The sequence below is a fragment of the Eutrema salsugineum genome, unplaced genomic scaffold, assembly GCF_000478725.1.
Source record: "Eutrema salsugineum unplaced genomic scaffold, Eutsalg1_0 scaffold_12, whole genome shotgun sequence".
In the NCBI taxonomy this organism is placed as follows: domain Eukaryota; kingdom Viridiplantae; phylum Streptophyta; class Magnoliopsida; order Brassicales; family Brassicaceae; genus Eutrema; species Eutrema salsugineum.
This window is the reverse complement of record NW_006256895.1, coordinates 5733493-5752227: the sequence shown is the minus strand read 5'-3', so window position 1 is coordinate 5752227 and position 18735 is coordinate 5733493. Positions and strand designations below refer to the sequence as shown.

At 25.8% G+C, this 18735-nt stretch overlaps 7 protein-coding genes and 2 pseudogenes across 7 annotated transcripts in view; all 9 read right to left on the bottom strand.

Annotated features, from left to right (window-relative positions):
• Nucleotides 1–750: 750 nt before the first annotated feature.
• Nucleotides 751–1041, bottom strand: LOC18025528. The gene has a single exon (XM_024160307.1). It carries the CDS (start codon nt 1039–1041, stop codon nt 751–753), a length of 291 nt encoding a protein of 96 aa, XP_024016075.1.
• A 1837-nt stretch (nt 1042–2878) lies between these two features.
• LOC18025527 lies at nt 2879–3226 on the bottom strand. Its single transcript, XM_006408706.1, has one exon. The coding sequence runs from the start codon at nt 3224–3226 to the stop codon at nt 2879–2881; it is 348 nt and encodes a 115-aa protein (XP_006408769.1).
• Nucleotides 3227–5042: 1816 nt separating this feature from the next.
• On the bottom strand, nt 5043–5390 carry LOC18025526. The gene has a single exon (XM_006408705.1). The coding sequence runs from the start codon at nt 5388–5390 to the stop codon at nt 5043–5045; it is 348 nt and encodes a 115-aa protein (XP_006408768.1).
• A 1811-nt stretch (nt 5391–7201) lies between these two features.
• On the bottom strand, nt 7202–7548 carry LOC18025525 (annotated as a pseudogene).
• Nucleotides 7549–9389: 1841 nt separating this feature from the next.
• Nucleotides 9390–9737, bottom strand: LOC18025524. The gene has a single exon (XM_006408703.1). It carries the CDS (start codon nt 9735–9737, stop codon nt 9390–9392), a length of 348 nt encoding a protein of 115 aa, XP_006408766.1.
• A 1814-nt stretch (nt 9738–11551) lies between these two features.
• Nucleotides 11552–11899, bottom strand: LOC18025523. Its single transcript, XM_006408702.1, has one exon. The coding sequence runs from the start codon at nt 11897–11899 to the stop codon at nt 11552–11554; it is 348 nt and encodes a 115-aa protein (XP_006408765.1).
• Nucleotides 11900–13704: 1805 nt separating this feature from the next.
• Nucleotides 13705–14051, bottom strand: LOC18025522 (annotated as a pseudogene).
• Nucleotides 14052–15881: 1830 nt separating this feature from the next.
• LOC18025521 lies at nt 15882–16229 on the bottom strand. Its single transcript, XM_006408700.1, has one exon. It carries the CDS (start codon nt 16227–16229, stop codon nt 15882–15884), a length of 348 nt encoding a protein of 115 aa, XP_006408763.1.
• A 1821-nt stretch (nt 16230–18050) lies between these two features.
• LOC112089145 overlaps nt 18051–18735 on the bottom strand; it is a 2896-nt gene continuing 2211 nt past the window's right edge. The window contains exon 2 of the mRNA XM_024160123.1: nt 18051–18310. Coding sequence (XP_024015891.1) covers nt 18051–18310 — 260 coding nt within the window. The remainder of the gene's footprint in view (nt 18311–18735) is intronic.

The following is an 18735-nucleotide window of genomic DNA, read 5'->3' as shown; positions in this document are numbered from 1 at the left end:
AAAATTTTGAAACTGGTAAAGTATATTCATGTTTAAATAGCTTCGTCAATAAAAGATTCACAGCATCCAAATTATTCGGTTTTTGTCTCCAAGCATATGATATGATGTTGACAATTATATATATATATATATATACAAGCTTATCGATCTTTTCATGAACGATCTTTAGCAAAGCACATTTACCATAAAAAAGATTTATTTTATAAAATATATGGACTTTTCTCAACCTATAAAAAAAACTTTATGCTGAGTAGAGACAAAAATTTTTAATTGAAAAAAAAAAATGTTTTTGTAAGATATTTTATTTATGATTTCGAAGTAATCGATGAATATAGTATATTCGATTTCTTTTTGTTCTTCACATTTTCAACATAAGTTTAAAATCAGTGTTTTTATGAAAACTTGTAAGAGATCTAAGACATACATTTTAGTCGAAAATTAAAGCTCAGCCAACAATATTGGTTGCGACTCTCAGTATTCAACTTTCGGATAATTTTTGAGATATCTTAGTGAACAAATTTTTAGTTTTAAAAATGAGTAGATAATTATGCATTTTAGAAATCAGTCTGCAAAGATATACTCTTTCACAAATTTGTTTATATTGCAAGAGAGACAACAGTATTTGTGGTAAAAAAAATATTATGAAAGTAAATTAAGAATTTATTTGATCATATATTAAAATCAGAACACAGTTTAAGCAGTTTTAGTGACTGAGATACAATGAATCCACAAATCATCTCTCTTCTTCAATTATTGGGTTTCGTTAGCAACTAGGTGGGGTCTATCTGAAATGTATTTGATCAGCGTGTCGTGACACATTTTTCCTTCTTCGACAAGATCATGACAACACGCATCAGTGATGGTTCCGTTTCCAAAGACAACTCCGATTATATCCAAAGCACACTTAGGAGTGATTTTAAGAAGGCATGTATTCCATAATGTTTTTGCTTCACCTTCTTCTACAGAGAAAGCAGGAACAAATGTACACACCAAATCTACAACAATGAACAGGGTTGTCAATTGGGAGGTACTTGTAGTCATATCTGCTAAAACTTAAAAATGATCGAGTAAATATTATGGTACAAAAAAAAATATAATGAGAATAGATTGTCTTAGTGGAAGCTATTTATATGTTTTTATAACCAAAACATAATTATCAAAACAAATTTTAAACAAACCGTCGTAAATCAATACAATTTAACATAATAATAATAATATGATGCTAACATCGTTAGACTTTTGAGAAGAAACTTATGCATAGAAATTAAGTTATAATAGCATTATAAATCAGACGATAAGATCTCACGGTCGGAATTACAATTAAACATGGATTTTAAGAATGATAAATATGATGCTTTAATTTTATTATACCTAAATAAGTTTCATTATGTTTAACTTAAAAACGAAAGACACATCATCCTTAAAAAATATTAGTTTAGGTCAGTGATAAATTGAAATGTCAAATACTTAAATATAGTTTTAACTAAATGATTTTATTCAAGTTATTTGGTGTTTGCAATTTAACATATAACATATACAAATATTTTAAATCATGTGTAATTTAAATATTTGCTAAGGTAATATAAGATTTATTCGTGAAAATTATATAACATACCTACTATATTTTAGATAGTTTATTAAATAATGACATTTATTGGCTATTTTGTAACACTTATTATCATTTATACACCATTCGATTGCAGTAACAAATAAATTAATAATCAAATTTAATATTTTTTAAACCTTTGCCTTTTTCGAGAATACCAATATCCTTCACCAATATCATAGTATTGGGTGTTAAGATTATGAATACTAAGAATACAAAAGACATTTTAGTTTTTTTTTGAAAAACATTGAAGAATAAACACTTACAACTACAATTAATCATTGTCATACAGTACTTTGTATCCTCGGTTTATACTGCTGAAAAGTTTGAAATATTAAAATGATAATTAAAAAAAACATGTCCAATTAAAATTTATTCTTAAATATCTTGTCAATAGACATAAAGTTTGACAACTTGAATAATTACAAAGTAAAACTAAACAATGTCAATTGGATGATATTTTTAGAAAACAAAATTGAAACTTTTCAGATGTTACAAGTCAAAATAAATTTTTTTCAAAAAATAACCAAAAATAACATTAAAAATAACCAAAAAGTAAAATTTTGAAACTGGTATAGTATATTCATGTTTAAATAGCTTCGTCAATAAAAGATTCACAGCATCCAAATTATTCGGTTTTTGTCTCCAAGCATATGATATGATTTTGACGATTATATATATATATATATATATATATATATATATATATATACAAGATTATCGATCTTTTCATGAACGCTCTTTAGCAAAGCACATTTACCATAAAAAGGATTTATTTTATAAAATATATGGACTTTTCTCAACCTATAAAAAAAACTTTATGCTGAGTAGAGAACAAAAAAAATTTATTGAAAAAAAATAAATGTTTTTGTAAGATATTTTATATATGATTTCGAAGTAATCGATGAATATAGTATATTCGATTTCTTTTTGTTTTTCACATTTTCAACATAAGTTTAAAATCAGTGTTTATAAGAAAACTTGTAAGAGATCTAAGACATACATTTTAGTCGAAAATTAAAGCTCAGCCAACAATATTTGTTACGACTCTCAGTACTCAACTTTCGGATAATTTTGGAGAAATCTTAATGAACAAATTTTTAGTTTTAAAAATGAGTAGATAATTATGCATTTTAGAAATCAGTCTGCAAAGATATACTCTTTCACAAATTTGTTTATATTGCAAGAGAGAAACCAGTATTTGTGGTAAAAAAAATATTATGAAAGTACATTAAGAATTTATTTGATCATATATTATAATCAGTACACAGTTTAAACAGTTTTAGTGACTGAGATACAATGAGTCCATAAATCATCTCTCTTCTTCAAGTATTGGGTTTCGTTAGCAACTAGGTGGGGTCTATCTGAAATGTATTTGATCAGCGTGTCGTGACACACTTTTCCTTCTTCGACAAGATCATGACAACACGCATCAGTGATGGTTCCGTTTCCAAAGACAACTCCGATTATATCCAAAGCACACTTAGGAGTGATTTTAAGAAGGCATGTATCCCATAATGTTTTTGCTTCACCTTCTTCTACAGAGAAAGCAGGAACAAATGTACACACCAAATCTACAACAATGAACAGGGTTGTCAATTGGGAGGTACTTGTAGTCATATCTGCTAAAACTTAAAAATGATAGAGTAAATATTATGGTACAAAAAAGAATATAATGAGAATGGATTGTCTTAGTGGAAGCTATTTATATGTTTTTATAACCAAAACATAATTATCAAAACAAATTTTAAACAAACCGTCGTAAATCAATACAATTTAACATAATAATAATAATATGATGCTAACATCGTTAGACTTTTGAGAAGAAACTTATGCATAGAAATTAAGTTATAATAGCATTATAAATCAGACGATAAGATCTCACGGTCGGAATTACAATTAAACATGGATTTTAAGAATGATAAATATGATGCTTTAATTTTATTATACCTAAATAAGTTTCATTATGTTTAACTTAAAAACGAAAGACACATCATCCTTAAAAAATATTAGTTTAGGTCAGTGATAAATTGAAATGTCAAATACTTAAATATTGTTTTAACTAAATGATTTTATTCAAGTTATTTGGTGTTTGCAATTTAACATATAACATATACAAATATTTTAAATCATGTGTAATTTAAATATTTGCTAAGGTAATATAAGATTTATTCGTGAAAATTATATAACATACCTACTATATTTTAGATAGTTTATTAAATAATGACATTTATTGGCTATTTTGTAACACTTATTATCATTTATACACCATTCGATTGCAGTAACAAATAAATTAATAATCAAATTTAATATTTTTTAAACCTTTGCCTTTTTCGAGAATACCAATATCCTTCACCAATATCATAGTATTGGGTGTTAAGATTATGAATACTAAGAATACAAAAGACATTTTAGTTTTTTTTTTGAAAAACATTGAGAATAAACACTTACAAGTACAATTAATCATTGTCATACAGTACTTTGTATCCTCGGTTTATACTGCTGAAAAGTTTGAAATATTAAAATGATAATTAAAAAAAACATGTCCAATTAAAATTTATTCTTAAATATCTTGTCAATAGACATAAAGTTTGACAGCTTGAATAATTACAAAGTAAAACTAAACAATGTCAATTGGATGATATTTTTAGAAAACAAAATTGAAACTTTTCGGATGTTACAAGTCAAAATAAATTTTTTTTCAAAAAATAACCAAAAATAACATTAAAAATAACCAAAAAGTAAAATTTTGAAACTGGTATAGTATATTCATGTTTAAATAGCTTCGTCAATAAAATATTAACAGCATCCAAATTATTCGGTTTTTGTCTCCAAGCATATGATATGATTTTGACGATTATATATATATATATACAAGCTTATCTATATTTTCATGAACGCTCTTTAGCAAAGCACATTTACCATAAAAAGGATTTATTTTATAAAATATATGGACTTTTCTCAACCTATAAAAAAAACTTTATGCTGAGTAGAGAACAAAAAAAAATTATTGAAAAAAAAGAAATGTTTTTGTAAGATATTTTATATATGATTTCGAAGTAATCGATGAATATAGTATATTCGATTTCTTTTTGTTTTTCACATTTTCAACATAAGTTTAAAATCAGTGTTTTTAAGAAAACTTGTAAGAGATCTAAGACATACATTTTAGTCGAAAATTAAAGCTCAGCCAACAATATTGGTTGCGACTCTCAGTATTACACTTTCGGATAAATTTGGAGATATCTTAATGAACAAATTTTTAGTTTTAAAAATGAGTAGATAATTATGCATTTTAGAAATCAGTCTGCAAAGATATACTCTTTCACAAATTTGTTTATACTGCAAGAGAGACAACAGTATTTGTGGTAGAAAACAAATATTATGAAAGTAAATTAAGAATTTATTTGATCATATATTATAATCAGTACACAGTTTAAGCAGTTTTAGTGACTGAGACACAATGAGTCCACAAATCATCTCTCTTCTTCAAGTATTGGGTTTCGTTAGCAACTAGGTGGGGTCTATCTGAAATGTATTTGATCAGCGTGTCATGACACACTTTTCCTTCTTCGACAAGATCATGACAACACGCATCAGTGATGGTTCCATTTCCAAAGACAACTCCGATTATATCCAAAGCACACTTAGGAGTGATTTTAAGAAGGCATGTATCCCATAATGTTTTTGCTTCACCTTCTTCTACAGAGAAAGCAGGAACAAATGCACACACCAAAGCTACAACAATGAACAAGGTTGTCAATTGGGAGGTACTTGTAGTCATATCTGCTAAAACTTAAAAATGATCGAGTAAATATTATGGTACAAAAAAGAATATAATGAGAATGGATTGTCTTAGTGGAAGCTATTTATATGTTTTTATAACCAAAACATAATTATCAAAACAAATTTTAAACAAACCGTCGTAAATCAATACAATTTAACGTAATAATAATAATATGATGCTAACATCGTTAGACTTTTGAGAAGAAACTTATGCCATAGAAATTAAGTTATAATAGCATTATAAATCAGATGATAAGATCTCACGGTCGGAATTACAATTAAACATGGATTTTAAGAATGATAAATATGATGCTTTAATTTTAATATACCTAAATAAGTTTCAATATGTTTAACTTAAAAACGAAAGACACATCATCCTTAAAAAATATTAGTTTAGGTCAGTGATAAATTGAAATGTCAAATACTTAAATATAGTTTTAACTAAATGATTTTATTCAAGTTATTTGGTGTTTGCAATTTAACATATAACATATACAAATATTTTAAATCATGTGTCATTTAAATATTTGCTAAGGTAATATAAGATTTATTCGTGAAAATTATATGTGCCTACTATAATTTAGATAGTTTATTAAATAATGATATTTATTGGCAATTTTGTAACACTTATTATCATTTATACACCATTCGATTGCAGTAACAAATAAATTACTAATCAAATTTAATATTTTTTAAACCTTTGCCTTTTTGAGAATACCAATATCCTTCACCAATATCATAGTATTGGGTGATAAGATTATGAATACTAAGAATACAAAAGACATTTTAGATTTTTTTTGAAAAACATTGATGAATAAAAACTTACAACTACAATTAATCATTGTCAAACAGTACTTTGTATCCTCGGTTTATACTGCTGAAAAGTTTGAAATATTAAAATGATAATAAAAAAAAACATGTCCAATTAAAATTTATTCTTAAATATCATGTCAATAGACATAAAGTTTGACAACTTGAATAATTACAAAGTAAAACTAAACAATGTCAATTGGATGATATTTTTAGAAAACAAAATTGAAACTTTTCAGATGTTACAAGTCAAAATAATTTTTTTTTCAAAAAATAACAAAAATAACATTAAAAATAACCAAAAAGTAAAATTTTGAAACTGGTATAGTATATTCATGTTTAAATAGCTTCGTCAATAAAATATTAACAGCATCCAAATTATTCGGTTTTTGTCTCCAAGCATATGATATGATTTTGACGATTATATATATATATATATACAAGCTTATCGATCTTTACATGAACGATCTTTAGCAAAGCACATTTACCATAAAAAGGATTTATTTTATAAAATATATGGACTTTTCTCAACCTATAAAAAAAACTTTATGCTGAGTAGAACAAAAATTTTTAATTGAAAAAAAAATAAATGTTTTTGTAAGATATTTTATATATGATTTCGAAGTAATCAATGAATATAGTATATTCGATTTCTTTTTGTTCTTCACATTTTCAACATAAGTTTAAAATCAGTGTTTATAAGAAAACTTGTAAGAGATCTAAGACATACATTTTAGTCAAAAATTAAAGCTCAGCCAACAATATTGGTTGCAACTCTCAGTACTCAACTTTCGGATAATTTTGGAGAAATCTTAATGAACAAATTTTTAGTTTTAAAAATGAGTAGATAATTATGCATTTTAGAAATCAGTCTACAAAGATATACTCTTTCACAAATTTGTTTATATTGCAAGAGAGACAACAGTATTTGTGGTAAAAAAAATATTATGAAAGTAAATTAAGAATTTATTTGATCATATATTAAAATCAGTACACAATTTAAGCAGTTTTAGTGACTGAGACACAATGAGTCCACAAATCATCTCTCTTCTTCAAGTATTGGGTTTCGTTAGCAACTAGGTGGGGTATATCTGAAATGTATTTGATCAGGTGTCGTGACACACTTTTCCTTCTTCGACAAGATCATGACAACACGCATCAGTGATGGTTCCGTTTTCAAAGACAACTCCGATTATATCCAAAGCACACTTAGGAGTGATTTTAAGAAGGCATGTATTCCATAATGTTTTTGCTTCACCTTCTTCTACAGAGAAAGCAGGAACAAATGTACACACCAAATCTACAACAATGAACAGAGTTGTCAATTGGGAGGTACTTGTAGTCATATCTGCTAAAACTTAAAAATGATCGAGTAAATATTATGGTACAAAAAAAAATATAATGAGAATAGATTGTCTTAGTGGAAGCTATTTATATGTTTTTATAACCAAAACATAATTATCAAAACAAATTTTAAACAAACCGTCGTAAATCAATACAATTTAACATAATAATAATAATATGATGCTAACATCGTTAGACTTTTGAGAAGAAACTTATGCATAGAAATTAAGTTATAATAGCATTATAAATCAGACGATAAGATCTCACGGTCGGAATTACAATTAAACATGGATTTTAAGAATGATAAATATGATGCTTTAATTTTATTATACCTAAATAAGTTTCATTATGTTTAACTTAAAAACGAAAGACACATCATCCTTAAAAAATATTAGTTTAGGTCAGTGATAAATTGAAATGTCAAATACTTAAATATAGTTTTAACTAAATGATTTTATTCAAGTTATTTGGTGTTTGCAATTTAACATATAACATATACAAATATTTTAAATCATGTGTAATTTAAATATTTGCTAAGGTAATATAAGATTTATTCGTGAAAATTATATAACATACCTACTATATTTTAGATAGTTTATTAAATAATGACATTTATTGGCTATTTTGTAACACTTATTATCATTTATACACCATTCGATTGCAGTAACAAATAAATTAATAATCAAATTTAATATTTTTTAAACCTTTGCCTTTTTCGAGAATACCAATATCCTTCACCAATATCATAGTATTGGGTGTTAAGATTATGAATACTAAGAATACAAAAGACATTTTAGTTTTTTTTTGAAAAACATTGAAGAATAAACACTTACAACTACAATTAATCATTGTCATACAGTACTTTGTATCCTCGGTTTATACTGCTGAAAAGTTTGAAATATTAAAATGATAATTAAAAAAAACATGTCCAATTAAAATTTATTCTTAAATATCTTGTCAATAGACATAAAGTTTGACAACTTGAATAATTACAAAGTAAAACTAAACAATGTCAATTGGATGATATTTTTAGAAAACAAAATTGAAACTTTTCAGATGTTACAAGTCAAAATAATTTTTTTTTCAAAAAATAACCAAAAATAACATTAAAAATAACCAAAAAGTAAAATTTTGAAACTGGTATAGTATATTCATGTTTAAATAGCTTCGTCAATAAAATATTCACAGCATCCAAATTATTCGGTTTTTGTCTCCAAGCATATGATATGATTTTGACGATTATATATATATATATATATATATATATATATATATATATACAAGATTATCGATCTTTTCATGAACGCTCTTTACCAAAGCACATTTACCATAAAAAGGATTTATTTTATAAAATATATGGACTTTTTTCAACCTATAAAAAAAAACTTTATGCTGAGTAGAGAACAAAAAAAATTTATTGAAAAAAAATAAATGTTTTTGTAAGATATTTTATATATGATTTCGAAGTAATCGATGAATATAGTATATTCGATTTCTTTTTGTTTTTCACATTTTCAACATAAGTTTAAAATCAGTGTTTTTAAGAAAACTTGTAAGAGATCTAAGACATACATTTTAGTCGAAAATTAAAGCTCAGCCAACAATATTGGTTGCGACTCTCAGTATTACACTTTCGGATAATTTTGGAGATATCTTAATGAACAAATTTTTAGTTTTAAAAATGAGTAGATAATTATGCATTTTAGAAATCAGTCTGCAAAGATATACTCTTTCACAAATTTGTTTATACTGCAAGAGAGACAACAGTATTTGTGGTAGAAAACAAATATTATGAAAGTAAATTAAGAATTTATTTGATCATATATTATAATCAGTACACAGTTTAAGCAGTTTTAGTGACTGAGACACAATGAGTCCACAAATCATCTCTCTTCTTCAAGTATTGGGTTTCGTTAGCAACTAGGTGGGGTCTATCTGAAATGTATTTGATCAGCGTGTCGTGACACACTTTTCCTTCTTCGACAAGATCATGACAACACGCATCAGTAATGGTTCCGTTTCCAAAGACAACTCCGATTATATCCAAAGCACACTTAGGAGTGATTTTAAGAAGGCATGTATCCCATAATGTTTTTGCTTCACCTTCTTCTACAGAGAAAGCAGGAACAAATGCACACACCAAAGCTACAACAATGAACAGGGTTGTCAATTGGGAGGTACTTGTAGTCATATCTGCTAAAACTTAAAAATGATCGAGTAAATATTATGGTACAAAAAAGAATATAATGAGAATGGATTGTCTTAGTGGAAGCTATTTATATGTTTTTATAACCAAAACATAATTATCAAAACAAATTTTAAACAAACCGTCGTAAATCAATAAAATTTAACATAATTATAATATATGATGCTAACATCGTTAGACTTTTGAGAAGAAACTTATGCATAGAAATTAAGTTATAATAGCATTATAAATCAGATGATAAGATCTCACGGTCGGAATTACAATTAAACATGGATTTTAAGAATGATAAATATGATGCTTTAATTTTAATATACCTAAATAAGTTTCATTATGTTTAACTTAAAAACGAAAGACACATCATCCTTAAAAAATATTAGTTTAGGTCAGTGATAAATTGAAATGTCAAATACTTAAATATAGTTTTAACTAAATGATTTTATTCAAGTTATTTGGTGTTTGCAATTTAACATATAACATATACAAATATTTTAAATCATGTGTCATTTAAATATTTGCTAAGGTAATATAAGATTTATTCGTGAAAATTATATAACATACCTACTATATTATAGATAGTTTATTAAATAATGACATTTATTGGCTATTTTGTAACAGTTATTATCATTTATACACCATTCGATTGCAGTAACAAATAAATTACTAATCAAATTTAATATTTTTTAAACCTTTGCCTTTTTGAGAATACCAATATCCTTCACCAATATCATAGTATTGGGTGATAAGATTATGAATACTAAGAATACAAAAGACATTTTAGATTTTTTTTGAAAAACATTGATGAATAAAAACTTACAACTACAATTAATCATTGTCAAACAGTACTTTGTATCCTCGGTTTATACTGCTGAAAAGTTTGAAATATTAAAATGATAATAAAAAAAAACATGTCCAATTAAAATTTATTCTTAAATATCATGTCAATAGACATAAAGTTTGACAACTTGAATAATTACAAAGTAAAACTAAACAATGTCAATTGGATGATATTTTTAGAAAACAAAATTGAAACTTTTCAGATGTTACAAGTCAAAATAATTTTTTTTTCAAAAAATAACAAAAATAACATTAAAAATAACCAAAAAGTAAAATTTTGAAACTGGTATAGTATATTCATGTTTAAATAGCTTCGTCAATAAAATATTAACAGCATCCAAATTATTCGGTTTTTGTCTCCAAGCATATGATATGATTTTGACGATTATATATATATATATACAAGCTTATCTATCTTTTCATGAACGCTCTTTAGCAAAGCACATTTACCATAAAAAGGATTTATTTTATAAAATATATGGACTTTTCTCAACCTATAAAAAAAAATTTATGCTGAGTAGAGAACAAAAAAATTTTATTGAAAAAAAATAAATATTTTTGTAAGATATTTTACATATGATTTCGAAGTAATCGATGAATATAGTATATTCGATTTCTTTTTGTTCTTCACATTTTCAACATAAGTTTAAAATCAGTGTTTTTAAGAAAACTTGTAAGAGATCTAAGACATACATTTTAGTCGAAAATTAAAGCTCAGCCAACAATATTGGTTGCAACTCTCAGTATTACACTTTCGGATAATTTTGGAGATATCTTAATGAACAAATTTTTAGTTTTAAAAATGAGTAGATAATTATGCATTTTAGAAAATCAGTCTGCAAAGATATACTCTTTCACAAATTTGTTTATACTGCAAGAGAGACAACAGTATTTGTGGTAGAAAAAAAATATTATGAAAGTAAATTAAGAATTTATTTGATCATATATTATAATCAGTACACAGTTTAAGCAGTTTTAGTGACTGAGACACAATGAGTCCACAAATCATCTCTCTTCTTCAAGTATTGGGTTTCGTTAGCAACTAGGTGGGGTATATCTGAAATGTATTTGATCAGCGTGTCGTGACACACTTTTCCTTCTTCGACAAGATCATGACAACACACATCAGTGATGGTTCCGTTTCCAAAGACAACTCCGATTATATCCAAAGCACACTTAGGAGTGATTTTAAGAAGGCATGTATCCCATAATGTTTTTGCTTCACCTTCTTCTACAGAGAAAGCAGGAACAAATGCACACACCAAAGCTACAACAATGAACAGGGTTGTCAATTGGGAGGTACTTGTAGTCATATCTGCTAAAACTTAAAAACGATCGAGTAAATATTTTGGTACAAAAAAAAATATAATGAGAATGGATTGTCTTAGTGGAAGCTATTTATATGTTTTTATAACCAAAACATAATTATCAAAACAAATTTTAAACAAACCGTCGTAAATCAATAAAATTTAACATAATTATAATATATGATGCTAACATCGTTAGACTTTTGAGAAGAAACTTATGCATAGAAATTAAGTTATAATAGCATTATAAATCAGATGATAAGATCTCACGGTCGGAATTACAATTAAACATGGATTCTAAGAATGATAAATATGATGCTTTAATTTTAATATACCTAAATAAGTTTCATTATGTTTAACTTAAAAACGAAAGACACATCATCCTTAAAAAATATTAGTTTAGGTCAGTGATAAATTGAAATGTCAAATACTTAAATATAGTTTTAACTAAATGATTTTATTCAAGTTATTTGGTGTTTGCAATTTAACATATAACATATACAAATATTTTAAATCATGTGTCATTTAAATATTTGCTAAGGTAATATAAGATTTATTCGTGAAAATTATATAACATACCTACTATATTATAGATAGTTTATTAAATAATGACATTTATTGGCTATTTTGTAACAGTTATTATCATTTATACACCATTCGATTGCAGTAACAAATAAATTACTAATCAAATTTAATATTTTTTAAACCTTTGCCTTTTTGAGAATACCAATATCCTTCACCAATATCATAGTATTGGGTGATAAGATTATGAATACTAAGAATACAAAAGACATTTTAGATTTTTTTTGAAAAACATTGATGAATAAAAACTTACAACTACAATTAATCATTGTCAAACAGTACTTTGTATCCTCGGGTTTATACTGCTGAAAAGTTTGAAATATTAAAATGATAATAAAAAAAAACATGTCCCAATTAAAATTTATTCTTAAATATCTTGTCCATAGACCATAAAGTTTGACAACTTGAATAATACAAGTAAACTAACAATGTCAATTGGATGATATTTTAGAAACAAAATTGAAACTTTTCAGATGTTACAAGTCAAAATAATTTGTTTAAAAAAATAACAAAAAATAACATTAAAAATAACCCAAAAAGTAAAATTTTGAAACTGGTATAGTATATTCATGTTTAAATAGCTTCGTCAATAAAATATTCAAGCATCCAAATTATTCGGTTTTTGTCTCCAAGCATATGATATGATTTTGACGATTATATATATATATATAAGCTTATCAATCTTTTCATGAACGCTCTTTAGCAAAGCACATTTACCATAAAAAGGATTTATTTTATAAAATATATGGACTTTTCTCAACCTATAAAAAAACTTTATGCTGAGTAGAGAACAAAAATTTTTTATTGAAAAAAAATAAATGTTTTTGTAAGATATTTTATATATGATTTCGAAGTAATCGATGAATATAGTATATTCGATTTCTTTTTGTTCTTCACATTTTCAACATAAGTTTAAAATCAGTGTTTTTAAGAAAACTTGTAAGAGATCTAAGACATACATTTTAGTCGAAAATTAAAGCTCAGCCAACAATATTGGTTGCGACTCTCAGTATTCAACTTTCGGATAATTTTGGAGATATCTTAATGAACAAATTTTTAGTTTTAAAAATGAGTAGATAATTATGCATTTTAGAAATCAGTCTGCAAAGATATACTCTTTCACAAATTTGTTTATATTGCAAGAGAGAAACTAGTATTTGTGGTAAAAAAAAAAATTATGAAAGTAAATTAAGAATTTATTTGATCATATATTATAATCAGTACAAAGTTTAAGCAGTTTTAGTGACTGAGACACAATGAGTCCACAAATCGTCTCTCTTCTTCAAGTATTGGGTTTCGTTAGCAACTAGGTGGGGTCTATCTGAAATGTATTTGATCAGCGTGTCGTGACACACTTTTCCTTCTTCGACAAGATCATGACAACACGCATCAGTGATGGTTCCGTTTCCAAGACAACTCCGATTATATCCAAAGCACACTTAGGAGTGATTTTAAGAAGGCATGTATCCCATAATGTTTTTGCTTCACCTTCTTCTACAGAGAAAGCAGGAACAAATGCACACACCAAAGCTACAACAATGAACAGGGTTGTCAATTGGGAGGTACTTGTAGTCATATCTGCTAAAACCTAAAAATGATCGAGTAAATATTATGGTACAAAAAAGAATATAATGAGAATGGATTGTCTTAGTGGAAGCTATTTATATGTTTTGATAACCAAAACATAATTATCAAAACAAATTTTAAACAAACCGTCGTCAATCAATACAATTTAACGTAATAATAATAATATGATGCTAACATCGTTAGACTTTTGAGAAGAAACTTATGCATAGAAATTAAGTTATAATAGCATTATAAATCAGATGATAAGATCTCATGGTCGGAATTACAATTAAACATGGATTTTAAGAATGATAAATATGATGCTTTAATTTTAATATACCTAAATAAGTTTCATTATGTTTAACTTAAAAACGAAAGACACATCATCCTTAAAAAATATTAGTTTAGGTTAGCGATAAATTGAAATGTCAAATACTTAAATATTGTTTTAACTAAATGATTTTATTCAAGTTATTTGGTGTTTGCAATTTAACATATAACATATACAAATATTTTAAATCATGTGTCATTTAAATATTTGCTAAGGTAATATAAGATTTATTCGTGAAAATTATATAACATACCTACTATATTTTAGATAGTTTATTAAATAATGACATTTATGGGCTATTTTGTAACACTTATTATCATTTTATACACCATTCGATTGCAGTAACAAATAAATTAATAATCAAATTTAATATTTTTTAAACCTTTGCCTTTTTCGAGAATACCAATATCCTTCACCAATATCATAGTATTGGGTGTTAAGATTATGAATACTAAGAATACAAAAGACATTTTAGATTTTTTTTGAAAAACATTGATGAATAAACACTTACAACTACAATTAATCATTGTCAAACAGTACTATGTATCCTCGGTTTATACTGCTGAAAAGTTTGAAATATTAAAATGATAATAAAAAAAACTGTCTAATTAAAATTTTTTCTTAAATATCTTGTCAATAGACATAAAGTTTGACAACTTGAATAATTACAAAGTAAAACTAAACAATGTCAATTGGATGATATTTTTAGAAAACAAAATTGAAACTTTTCAGATGTTACAAGTCAAAATAATTGTTTTTAAAAAAATAACAAAAAATAACATTAAAAATAACCAAAAAATAAAATTTTGAAACTGGTATAGTATATTCATGTTTAAATAGCTTCGTCAATAAAATATTCACAGCATCCAAATTATTCGGTTTTTGTCTCCAAGCATATGATATGATTTTGATGATTATATATATATATATATATATATATATATATATACAAGCTTATCGATCTTTTTCATGAACGATCTTTAGCAAAGCACATTTACCATAAAAAGGATTTATTTTATAAAATATATGGACTTTTCTCAACCTATAAAAAAAACTTTATGCTGAGTAGAGAACAAAAAATTTTAATTGAAAAGTTAAATGTTTTTGTAAGATATTTTATATATGATTTCGAAGTAATCGATGAATATATAGTATATTCGATTTCTTTTTGTTCTTCACATTTTCAACATAAGTTTAAAATCAGTGTTTATAAGAAAACTTGTAAGAGATCTAAGACATACATTTTAGTCAAAAATTAAAGCTCAGCCAACAATATTGGTTGCGACTCTCAGTACTCAACTTTCGGATAATTTTGGAGAAATCTTAATGAACAAATTTTTAGTTTTAAAATGAGTAGATAATTATGCATTTTATAAATCAGTCTGCTAAGATATACTCTTTCACAAATTTGTTTATATTGCAAGAGAGAAACCAGTATTTGTGGTAAAAAAAATATTATGAAAGTAAATTAAGAGTTTACTTGATCATATATTATAATCAGTACACAGTTTAAGCAGTTTTAGTGACTGAAACACAATGAGTCCACAAATCATCTCTCTTCTTCAAGTATTGGATTTCGTTAGCAACTAGGTGGGGTCTATCTGAAATGTATTTGATCAGCGTGTCATGACACACTTTTCCTTCTTCGACAAGATCATGACAACACGCATCAGTGATGGTTCCATTTCCAAAGACAACTCCGATTATATCCAAAGCACACTTAGGAGTGATTTTAAGAAGGCATGTATCCCATAATGTTTTTGCTTCACCTTCTTCTACAGAGAAAGCAGGAACAAATGCACACACCAAAGCTACAACAATGAACAAGGTTGTCAATTGGGAGGTACTTGTAGTCATATCTGCTAAAACTTAAAAATGATCGAGTAAATATTATGGTACAAAAAAGAATATAATGAGAATGGATTGTCTTAGTGGAAGCTATTTATATGTTTTTATAACCAAAACATAATTATCAAAACAAATTTTAAACAAACCGTCGTAAATCAATACAATTTAACGTAATAATAATAATATGATGCTAACATCGTTAGACTTTTGAGAAGAAACTTATGCCATAGAAATTAAGTTATAATAGCATTATAAATCAGATGATAAGATCTCACGGTCGGAATTACAATTAAACATGGATTTTAAGAATGATAAATATGATGCTTTAATTTTAATATACCTAAATAAGTTTCAATATGTTTAACTTAAAAACGAAAGACACATCATCCTTAAAAAATATTAGTTTAGGTCAGTGATAAATTGAAATGTCAAATACTTAAATATAGTTTTAACTAAATGATTTTATTCAAGTTATTTGGTGTTTGCAATTTAACATATAACATATACAAATATTTTAAATCATGTGTCATTTAAATATTTGCTAAGGTAATATAAGATTTATTCGTGAAAATTATATGTGCCTACTATAATTTAGATAGTTTATTAAATAATGATATTTATTGGCAATTTTGTAACACTTATTATCATTTATACACCATTCGATTGCAGTAACAAATAAATTAGTAATCAAATTTAATATTTTTTAAACCTTTGCCTTTTTCGAGAATACCAATATCCTTCACCAATATCATAGTATTGGGTGTTAAGATTATGAATACTAAGAATACAAAAGACATTTTAGATTTTTTTTGAAAAACATTGATGAATAAACACTTACAACTACAATTAATCATTGTCAAACAGTACTTTGTATCCTCGGTTTATACTGCTGAACAGTTTGAAATATTAAAATGATAATAAAAAAAACATGTCCAATTAAAATTTATTCTTAAATATCTTGTCAACAGACATAAAGTTTGACAACTTGAATAATTACAAAGTAAAACTAAACAATGTCAATTGGATGATATTTTTAGAAAACAAAATTGAAACTTTTCAGATGTTACAAGTCAAAATAATTGTTTTTAAAAAAATAACAAAAAATAACATTAAAAATAACCAAAAAATAAAATTTTGAAACTGGTATAGTATATTCATGTTTAAATAGCTTCGTCAATAAAATATTCACAGCATCCAAATTATTCGGTTTTTGTCTCCAAGCATATGATATACTTTTTGATGATTATATATATATATATATATAGATCTACAAGCTTATCAATCTTTTCATGAACGATCTTTAGCAAAGTACATTTACCATAAAAAGGATTTATTTTATAAAATATATGGACTTCTCTCAACCTATAAAAAAAACTTTATGCTCAGTAGAGAACAAAAATTTTTAATTGAAAAAATAAATGTTTTTGTAAGATATTTTATATATGATTTCGAAGTAATCGATGAATATAGAGTATATTCGATTTCTTTTTGTTCTTCACATTTTCAACATAAGTTTAAAATCAGTGTTTATAAGAAAACTTGTAAGAGATCTAAGACATACATTTTAGTCGAAAATTAAAGCTCAGCCAACAATATTGGTTGCGACTCTCAGTACTCAACTTTCGGATAATTTTGGAGAAATCTTAATGAACAAATTTTTAGTTTTAAAAATGAGTAGATAATTATGCATTTTATAAATCAGTCTGCAAAGATATACTCTTTCACAAATTTGTTTATATTGCAAGGGAGAAACCAGTATTTGTGGTAAAAAAAATATTATGAAAGTAAATTAAGAATTTATTTGATCATATATTATAATCAGTACACAGTTTAATCAGTTTTAGTGACTGAGACACAGTGAGTCCACAAATCATCTCTCTTCTTCAAGTATTGGGTTTCGTTAGCAACTAGGTGGGGTCTATCTGAAATGTATTTGATCGGCGTGTCATGACACACTTTTCCTTCTTCGACAAGATCATGACAACACGCATCAGTGATGGTTCCGTTTCCAAAGACAACTCTGATTATATCCAAAGCACACTTAGGAGTGATTTTAAGAAGGCATGTATCCCATAATTTTTTTGCTTCACCTTCTTCTATAGAGAAACAGGAACAAATGCACACACCAAAGCTACAACAATGAACAGGGTTGTCAATTGGGAGGTACTTGTAGTCATATCTGCTAAAACTTAAAAATGATCGAGTAAATATTATGGTACAAAAAAGAATATAATGAGAATGGATTGTCTTAGTGGAAGCTATTTATATGTTTTTATAACCAAAACATAATTATCAAAACAAATTTTAAACAAACCGTCGTAAATCAATACAATTTAACATAATAATAATAATATGATGCTAACATCGTTAGACTTTTGAGAAGAAACTTATGCATAGAAATTAAGTTATAATAGCATTATAAATCAGATGATAAGATCTCACGGTCGGAATTACAATTAAACATGGATTTTAAGAATGATAAATATGATGCTTTAATTTTAATATACCTAAATAA

Excerpts from the sequence above, each read along its gene's own strand:
- LOC18025526 (XM_006408705.1), bottom strand. The coding sequence starts at position 5,390 with ATGACTACAAGTACCTCCCAATTGACAACCTTGTTCATTGTTGTAGCT.
- LOC18025521 (XM_006408700.1), bottom strand. The coding sequence starts at position 16,229 with ATGACTACAAGTACCTCCCAATTGACAACCTTGTTCATTGTTGTAGCT.
- LOC18025524 (XM_006408703.1), bottom strand. The coding sequence starts at position 9,737 with ATGACTACAAGTACCTCCCAATTGACAACCCTGTTCATTGTTGTAGCT.
- LOC18025527 (XM_006408706.1), bottom strand. The coding sequence starts at position 3,226 with ATGACTACAAGTACCTCCCAATTGACAACCCTGTTCATTGTTGTAGAT.
- LOC18025528 (XM_024160307.1), bottom strand. The coding sequence starts at position 1,041 with ATGACTACAAGTACCTCCCAATTGACAACCCTGTTCATTGTTGTAGAT.
- LOC18025523 (XM_006408702.1), bottom strand. The coding sequence starts at position 11,899 with ATGACTACAAGTACCTCCCAATTGACAACCCTGTTCATTGTTGTAGCT.